At 42.1% G+C, this 9,087-nt stretch overlaps 1 protein-coding gene across 1 annotated transcript; it reads left to right on the top strand.

The window, feature by feature from the left end:
• Positions 1–1,818: 1,818 nt before the first annotated feature.
• On the top strand, positions 1,819–8,422 carry TMEM52B (transmembrane protein 52B). Its single transcript, XM_085049028.1, has 5 exons — positions 1,819–2,432; positions 3,034–3,077; positions 3,514–3,552; positions 4,456–4,622; positions 5,007–8,422. Exons 1-5 carry the CDS (start codon positions 2,379–2,381, stop codon positions 5,255–5,257), a joined length of 555 nt encoding a protein of 184 aa, XP_084905154.1. The 5' UTR covers positions 1,819–2,378; the 3' UTR covers positions 5,258–8,422.
• Positions 8,423–9,087: the final 665 nt, after the last annotated feature.

Raw genomic sequence — 9,087 nt, 5'->3', positions numbered from 1 at the left:
TTACAGTTGGCAGCAGTTTCATGAAAGGTGGAAAACAGATGGCAAGATATGCAGTGGTGACTGCCACTGAGATATTAGAAGCTCAATCTTTACCAATTAATATGTCAGGCCAAAAAGCAGAGCTCATAGCACTAAAATAAGCACTGAACGTGGCAGCAGGCAAAAGAGTGACTATTTGGACTGATCCTAGATATGCATTTGGGATGATCTATGCCCATGGAGCTATATGGCAGGAAAGAGAACTGCTACCAGCTCAAGGATCATCTACCAAACCCAAAGAAGAAATTTTACAACTTTTGAAAGAAATTCAAAAACCAAAGGAGGCGGCAGCGATGCATTGCAAAGCACATCAATCTGGACAAACTAATGTTATAGTGGGAAACCAACCAGCAGACAAAGCAGCTGGAATCACAGTGTTAACAGCAATGCCATAGAAATTGAAGAAGAGTAATCAGTAAGTTTCAGTAAGAATTAATTATGATGTCCTTTTGGAGGGGTCACTGTTTCATGTCACACTGCTGCTTTTTCTTTAGGGAAATTTTTTGGCACTTTATCTGATATTTGTCCAGGTGGATCCTTCCAGAATTTGAGATTATCATATGACTGATTTTAAACTAGTTTAATAAAATCAAGTGATGATCTATTGAGTTATCACACTGATAATAAAAATGTCCCCAAAACACTGGTAACTTGTGCTTGTTTTCCACATCAAATCTCACCGGTTTCAAAAGCCATTTGTACAGGAAAAGCTATTTTACAGTTCTGCTGGGTCTTTTCTTCTAAGACACCTATAATACACAAAAGAATTTAGGAGAAGAAGACAAAAAGAACATTGGTCAATTCCCACATAAATACATTTTCAATAGGTCATCTTCCTTTCTTTTTTTCTTATTTGTCCATCAGGAGTCAGAAACCTTCTTCCAGCAGACTAGGAGGGATAGATGGATAGACAAACTACTGCTAAGGCATGTTTATACTGCACCACTACTTTTATAATTAGAGAATGGCAAATTGCTTTTGACCTGCCTTGGGAGAATACATTATGTTCATGAATCCATTGGTTCTGCTCTGCAACTCTAAGAGGCACCACCAGGGCTAATGATTCACCAGTTTAATGTGAAAGGACTGTGATTGCAACAAGGGGCAACAAGTCTCACTAGCTGCTATCCTGCCTTTAACTAACATTTATGCACCAGTCCCAGGTGGTTCCCAAACACAAATAGTTACACATTACTGCAGAGCATTCTTTTTCTGTCTCAGTTATTCAAAAGAGAAAGATTAGCAGAACACAATTACACGCCTGTAAAAACACTCTGAATGGCCATGAGCACTAACAGAAATTTTAAGCAATTCTACAAGACAGAGAAAATTAATGGGTCATTGAATGGAACCTGTGAATATAACCAGCGGCAGGACAAATAGTATCCAGCACAGGAGAATCAATGTGTATTCCCTGTGCTGCAAGGAATTTAGGGGGACTTGGCTGGCCATGCAGGAAGTTTGGGAGTGGGACCTGTGAGTGAACAGACTGTCAGCTGCAGGGCTGGCACAGGACAGAGCAGGTAAGAGGGATGATGGTTGAGCCTTAAAATGGGAGGTACAAGAGTTGCTGCATATGGGTAGATGTATAGATATAGATAGATAGATAGATAGATAGATAGATAGATATAGATGCATATGCACACATATATTTGCATGTTTATACACCCACATATATCTACATATAACTGCATATATATGTATATATATATATAATGCTGGATATAGTTATTATATGGCAAATTATTTCACTTCAAAGTCAACAGATTGGGTCCACAGAAGCAGGACAATGTGAGTGCAGGGACAGAAAAGGTACTGGAGGACGGAGAGGAATCTGAACTCCATTTAAGCAGGTCAGTAACATGACCTTCAACCCACTCCCCTCAGGGTAGGGGCGGGGAGAGAAATAATTGGGAATTAACAAACTCAGAGACCCTTTCTGCTCGTAGAAGGGAAGGGTCAGGCCTGCAGAGATCTCATGATGCCCTTAACTGAACTAGTTAAGCATCTAAAGTAAGAACCTGTAGCCACAGCTCTTCTCCTGATCTGACTGGAAGGCTTTAGAAACCCCTTCAAAAGAGGAAGAGAACCAGGCCAGTAGAATAACAAAAACAGACAGGCAGAAACAATCTGGAATTGCCAGTGACAAAAAGGGAAAGAGGGAAAGCAAAAACCTGAAGGGCAGGAAGAGGTAGAGTAGGAGGACAAGATTGGATTTAACACACAGCACAGAACCTGCACCTTCTCCTGGCTACTGGACTGGTGAGGATGAACTGAGAGTAGAAAGGACAAGAAGACTCTAAGCAGCTTGAGACGCCAGGAGGCCACAGAACCACCTTATGGGGATGCATAACTCAGCCATGATCTGCTTTGTTGTAGGCTGTTTCTTGTGGGTAAGTCACCTTTGACATTCCTCTTTCTGGGGTCTCTGCTCGGTTATGGAGTTACCTTCGAAAGAAGGAAGGCCATTAGCAATAGTAATTTCCCTGATATTAGAAAGAGCTGGACATATAAAAGGCCCACACAGAGAAGATAAACTTTGCTGCTGTTCCAGGGATGCTAACTCAGACGTCAGGATACTCAAGGAAAAGGAATGAGAAGGGTAGGAATGCTGGAGGGACAGAGTAATTCTCAAGCCAGAGTGGGTATTATATGAAGCAGGGTATTTAAATGTTCTTAATATTTGAGCATGGAGAAGGATCTACATGGCTTGTGGTGGAGAAAGGGAAAGTTGTGGTGAGGATGAAGGTAAGAACAGTACTAAATAGGATTTTAATGACTGCAGGAAGTTAATATACAGAACAATACAGTTGTAGTCACTGTAACTCCAAATCTACAGCAGAATATATGGTGGAAACAATGGAAGATAGGTAACAGTAAGTCCTTAACACAGGGGATCCAGACTCATAACAGTCCAGGCAGCAGATATAAAAGATGCATATGACAAAGATTTAATTCACTTTAGCTGTGTCTTTTCTGGTTTTCTCCTTCTAGCTCCCACAAGTGAGAGGTGAGGAAGGCTGCCTCAACACCGAACTGTAAGTATTTGTCCATCTTGCTCTTCTTGTGAGAAAACAATGAACAACAAAGGCAATACTGGACATGGGTGTTATGACCTGATGTTTGACATTTTCCAGAAAAGCTTATTTAATTGCATTAAAAATTCATGAAAAATCACCATTACTTTGAATGTGAAGTGTATCAATTTCTATTGTTATTGATCAATGTACTGATCATGTGGTATTGCTCCTGCTGCCTCTTTGCACTACTGAAATAGTTAAGAGCTTTCTGGTGTCATTTTAAATGACTGAGATTATGAATTTAGAATTGAACTTCCCTTGAAATAATGGTTTGAAATATACTGCCTTGGTGAATATTACTGTCAATGGGAGAGATGGAGGAGGGTACTAGAGGGATCTTCCCATTTATTTAGTATTTTGCGGATAACTATTTCTTGTGCCCTCTTCTCTTCAGCTGTTCAGGTACAGAATGGGACCGTTTGTGGTATATCTGGTAAGATAACATGTTTACTCTAAATATCTGCATCTCTAGACAATTCCAGTAGCAAAGGGTGGGATTAAGTGTGACCTATTCAAGTGTGATACCACCCTCCACTTTTCCTTGGAAGGCTCTAATGCTCTACAAGTGTAAGGCAACCTCTTAGCTGTCTCATCATCTTTAAGTTGACCTAGCAGCCTCCTTTTTCATTCCACATATTTAGTCATGTGAACAATATTCATAAAGCATTCATGGCATAATACGGCTTTTAAAAGGCTCATTTTTGAAATTATTTCTGTCTGATTTCTTATTCATCCTCACCAGCATGAGATTGAAAAGGATGGTAGTTGTTGAACACTAGAGGGCTGCATTAATAAAAGTATAGCCAGAAGATTGCTAGATCCAATTTTTCCTCTCTGCTCTTCACTTGTGATGTCTGGAATACCTAGTTTTCATCCTCTAGCACAAAACAGATGTTGACAAATTGAAGCCAGTCCCCTGCACAGCCAATGAAAAGAACCAGGTTTCCAGGTTTCTTCAGCCTGGAGGGAGCTATGGGGGCAGCATAATTGCATAATTTCCAGTCCACAAGGGGGATCTTGAGAGAAAATAAAGACAGAGACTTCTCAGAGGTGCTCAGTAGAAGCACCTGAGGTGGCTGAGCAACTTGCAGACAAGAAAATTCTGATTAGACAGGAGAAAAAATTCTTGCCCTGAGGATGGTGCAGCACTTGAACATGTGCATGGAGGGGATGAGGGGATCTGCATCCTTGGAGACTGTCCAAACTCTGCTGGACAAGGCCCAAGGTGACTTTGTTTAGCTTTGAGGTTCGCCATGCTGGAAGCAGTCAGAGACATTAAGAGGTGTCCTGCAAACAAAATCCTTCTCCCCTCATTCTGTGTCCCCTCCCTTCGCAGGCTGGTGCTGGTGATCGGGGGGCTCCTGCTCCTGTGTGGCTTGGTCTCTGTCTGCCTCAGGTGCTGCTTCCACTGCCATCAGACAGGGGACGAGTCTGGCCCTCAGCCCTACGAGGTCACTGTCATTGCGTTTGACCACGACAGCACCCTCCAGAGCACCATCACGTGTGAGTTGGCCTTGCCAGATAACACCCTGTGACGTGAGGGGACACACCGCAAAGCCCCGATGGGGACACGCCGAGGCTGACAGAGGGAAGTTCATGGCAGGATGGAGGGAAAGCAGCCTCAGTACGTGCTACAGATTAAGGTGCTCAGCTGTGAGACACGTTTAGGTGGACTAAGAGCAGCTACAGGTTTCAGTGGCGTTTCAGGCGAGAGTAATTGTGGGATGTGGCTAGCGGGATTTCACACACGCTCCTTTTGGGGCAGGGAAAGGAAACCATTCTGGCTGTGGGGAGAGAAAAGCCCGTGTCCTGCAGATATCCTTGCCCTCCTCTAGTCACATGGTGCTTTCAGGATGAGGCACAAGGCTTGGGTGTGCTCTCTTGCAGCTCTCCACTCGGTGTTTGGGCCTGCTGCCAGGAGGATATTCGCGGTGGCTCACTCCCACAACACTGCCCAGGGAACACCTCCCCTCTCCGCAGCAGACACCCCTCCAGTGTATGAAGAAGCTCTGCACATGAGCAGGTTCACCGTTGCTAAGGCAGGGCAGAAGGTGCCAGACCTGGATCCAGTGCCGGAGGAAAAGCCACAGGCATCTGCTGAGGGCAAGGATGCCCAGTCAGCCCTCCCAGGACACTAATGTCTGGTTTTACTTCACAGCAAATAATACCAGATAGTTACGTGCAGAGACTAATTCAGCTCGGCAGGGTTTTAAGAATTTCAGATTAACTTCCTTAGGCAATTGAGAAAGGGGGGAGAAGTAACTAAAATTCCAAATATTTGCAGATCAAGCACAGCTTAATGGCTCTTTCTGACACCTCTCTGAGATAATTTGCATTCTCCAAGCCCATTTATTACACATACCCAACACTAGTATCACACTTTGCACAAATAAGGAGGCAGCAGGATCAAGGTGCTGAGCCATTTTGTAGGCTAGTGATCTGCAGGGTGTCTGCAGATGCAGTCTCATTCCTCTTGCCTTTAACCTAAGTTCCCTCAGGATGGCAGAGAGGTCTTCAAAACAGGAAAAAAATACCACAAAATCAAAAACAAATTTGCAATTGCAAAGATCTATTACGAACCAATAATACCACCAAACTTCTGGAAAGTGCCAACCATTTATAGTAATTTTTTTTCAATAAAATAAAAGGAAATAATCTGCATGTAAACAAAAGACAGCATGCATACAGATAGTATGTACAGAGTGTGCCCTAAATGCCCTGCAGGATTCATAGAATGAACACAGTCTGGTTCTGAATGGGATATATAGCAATTCTCAAATATTAGTCACAAGCTCTTATATTTGAATTAAAAGTACTATATATGTACAAGCAGATCAAACAAGGGGAGGAGCAAGGTAATTTCATTACCTCTGAAATAAAGCTTGATCATATTTTCAATGCATTCATATAGTATAATTTATTAATGCCTAGTGTTGCTGTCAAATCCAGATCAATTGAAGTAAGACCATTCAAAACATGCGAGCCATTTCTCAGATAGAATAATTTGTGAATCTCTCCTGATCAATACAAATATGTTGAGCCATCCAGAAATATTAATCAAATGGGATGGACATAGGTATGGGCCATCTGTAAAATTTTGGCTTAGTCGGTCAGGAGAAGGTGAGTGTTGAACTATGTCAGTGTTGTCTCTACCCTGGATTCAGCACTTGAAAACCTTAAAGCACAATGACATCAATGATATCAAATATCACATGATGATTCATTCAGCCATTAATAAATTGCATGTATATGTTCATGTTGATATGAATGCACATGTCACATCTTTTTTAAATGCCTGTGTGGCCCTTTCTGCTGAAGTACCCAAATTCCCACTTTACTTAATACACTGGTCTTCTTTCCTGTGAAATACAGAAAATACAGTTATTTTGTAGATAAGAAGACCAGGACTATATTGGACAAGGTCTAACATGGACAAAGTCCCAAACATGTTTAGGAACCTAACTGCTCTTGAGATTAAAACCTCAGAAAATTTTAGAAAAGGTTGATAAGATAGCTTCAGGAATATAATAAAGCTGAATTAAACAACAAAAATATCTTAAATGATGTCCTAAACCTTGCCCAGTCACAGGAATTTTGTGTCTAAAGGAATTTAATGAGGGTCTTGATTTCAAGGTCACAAACTTCTTCCTAAATTGTCTAGTTCCTACCTAACTGTATCATTAGTGAGTGATAAACTGGAATGGAATAAGTAAAGAAGTGATCTATAAGTTTATGATCCTTGTGCTATACAGCATTCTTCAATCTTAAAATCTTAGAATGGTTTGGGTTGGAAGGATCCTAAAGATCATCGAGTTCAAACCCCCATACCATGGGCAGGGACACCTTTCACTAGAACAGGTTGCTCAGAGCCCCATCCAGCCTGGCCTTGAAATAACAGTAATTATAAAAGTTTGTGGAACACCTGTTAGAGTGACCTATTTTATCAGCTGCTCTCTGAAGTGCTGTTCAGGCCTGACTTCACCAAGCTGCACAACATTTCCTGGAAGGCTCTTGTTTACTCCACAGTAAAAGCCTGAAGCCAGCAGCGACATTTGAGCCTGATGAACATGTGTCAAGTACCATCAAGCCCAGAAACTCCCTGGAAGTCTTCACAGTGGTTTCTAGGTGGAACATCCCACTCCTCCTTCCTGTGAGCCCTGAGCTGCCATGCATTTAACACGTGATGGTCACTCTGCTCCACAGGGCAGCAATCCTGCCTAGCAAGCCCAGCAGTCCCAATGCAGAAGCAGTCATTAAAGCATGATTCAATTCCTGAAAGCCTTTCCTGCAGTCAGGCTCAGCTCTCTCTTAGAAAGGGGCTCAGGATTGGACAGACGGACAGTTTTCCTTCGTGGCCCTGACTCCTTTGTCCTTGTGAAGGGACAATCACTTAAAGCACAAGTCCAGTTCTGAGGTAAAGCCTCTCCACATGCCATTCCCCTCGCAGCCCCAGTGCTGAGCTGCAGCAGTCCCTCGGCCTCAGGACAAAATCACCCAGCTCATTGTCCCACAGGAGCCCTCAGCCACACGTGTGGCACTGGGGATTCAGCCCAGACTGCAGCCAGAGCAGCACCTTTTCAATGGTTTCTCATCCCTTCTGATGCTAACACCATTGGATCTCTGGGCACATGCATACATTCCTTCCACTAATCATGATTCGTCCTCAAATCAAAAATAGAAATCAACATAGGGTGTTCTGTTCCATTCCTTCTGCAAAACAGCATTAATTGCAAAATGGTACTATAATTTGCAGTCCCATTATCAGGCCACTTTTCACAATCTCTAAGTTTATATATTAGCCATCAATGATTACAAGATTCAACAAGTTGTCTTCATGTCAGGGAGTCACCCATCCCAAACTCCCAACCTTTTCCAGTTCCCTTGGATACAACCCAAAGAGGAGCTGTTAGGGATCCCTTCTCCTGCGAGTATGAAGACAGCCCCACTCTCATATTTAGCATCCTAGGAAAATAACTATTTAACACCTTTCAAACCTTTTACAAGCCTTCTGTAACCTCTTATAACCTTTCACAACTTCTTACAACCTTTCCCAAAACCTGAGCCAGTAAACACTTACAAAAACCTCTGAGTCTCACACTGCAAACTTTCTGTTAGTGCAACTTACAGGCAGGAAAAATACCTTCAAATAAGGTACTCTAAGTAATCTTGTATTCCTTTTCCTTTTCTCACTAGACCAGGGAATGGGAAAATCTCCCCAAAAATACTTCAATGTGCACTGAAGTGCTGACAAATCCTCTGGTCTGCCAAATTGCCGCCTCTTTGTCACCGCTGGGGTACCAGAAACTGTCACCAGAAGCTGGGAAATAAACTCTTTAACCAGTTTGTTAGGGTAGAAAGTCAACATTACTTTATTCAGTGCTGGGGTACATGGGGATAGCTCCACAGAACATGTACACCAGTTATCAAAACTTTTAACTATTTATACATTTCAGCAAATAAAGGAATTAGTGTTCATTGGCTTACAAGCTATGTAGTTCTCATCATTAGTTAGTATTTTATCTTCCATTGCTATTCATTTATTGCTTCTCATGCTAATTAGTCCACATTTTTAGTGTTTTTATTATCTGTTTCCCAGACAGAGTGTCACTAATTGTCTTTGTTAGTTTCGTCTTCATCTCTGATTCCTATAAGTTTCTCTCTGGTTTATAAATTCTGCATTCTTTGTGTCCATGTCTCAACAATAAATTTCTCTCTCAGGTCTAAGAGCACTGAAGCATGTCAGTCCCTAAACTCTTAATTTGTTTCTCTAACACATGGGCATCACCCAGAGCTTGCCCATCACCCATTATCTATTTCATGGATTAAATCTCCTTAAAGCAACTTCCCTCCCCACACTACTGCACAGGCTCCTTTTTAAAGAAATATTAACTTGTTTGGTAACAGTGCCACCCTTAGGTTCCCCTTAAACACGGCGTACTTGAGAAAAACCGGTTTTCAGAAACACCCC

Source organism: Lichenostomus cassidix, chromosome 1Aa (assembly GCF_008360975.1).
Source record: "Lichenostomus cassidix isolate B80296 chromosome 1Aa, HeHo_3.0, whole genome shotgun sequence".
In the NCBI taxonomy this organism is placed as follows: Eukaryota; Metazoa; Chordata; class Aves; order Passeriformes; family Meliphagidae; genus Lichenostomus; species Lichenostomus cassidix.
This window is presented reverse-complemented; position numbering and strand designations above follow the sequence as displayed.

Bases quoted from the DNA above. Each gene is read 5' to 3' on its own strand.
- TMEM52B (XM_085049028.1), top strand. From the start codon at position 2,379: ATGGGGATGCATAACTCAGCCATGATCTGCTTTGTTGTAGGCTGTTTC. The intron at 2,433-3,033 runs GTAAGTCACCTT...TTCTCCTTCTAG, and splicing joins TTGTAGGCTGTTTCTTGTGG to CTCCCACAAGTGAGAGGTGA. The intron at 3,553-4,455 runs GTAAGATAACAT...CTCCCTTCGCAG, and splicing joins GACCGTTTGTGGTATATCTG to GCTGGTGCTGGTGATCGGGG.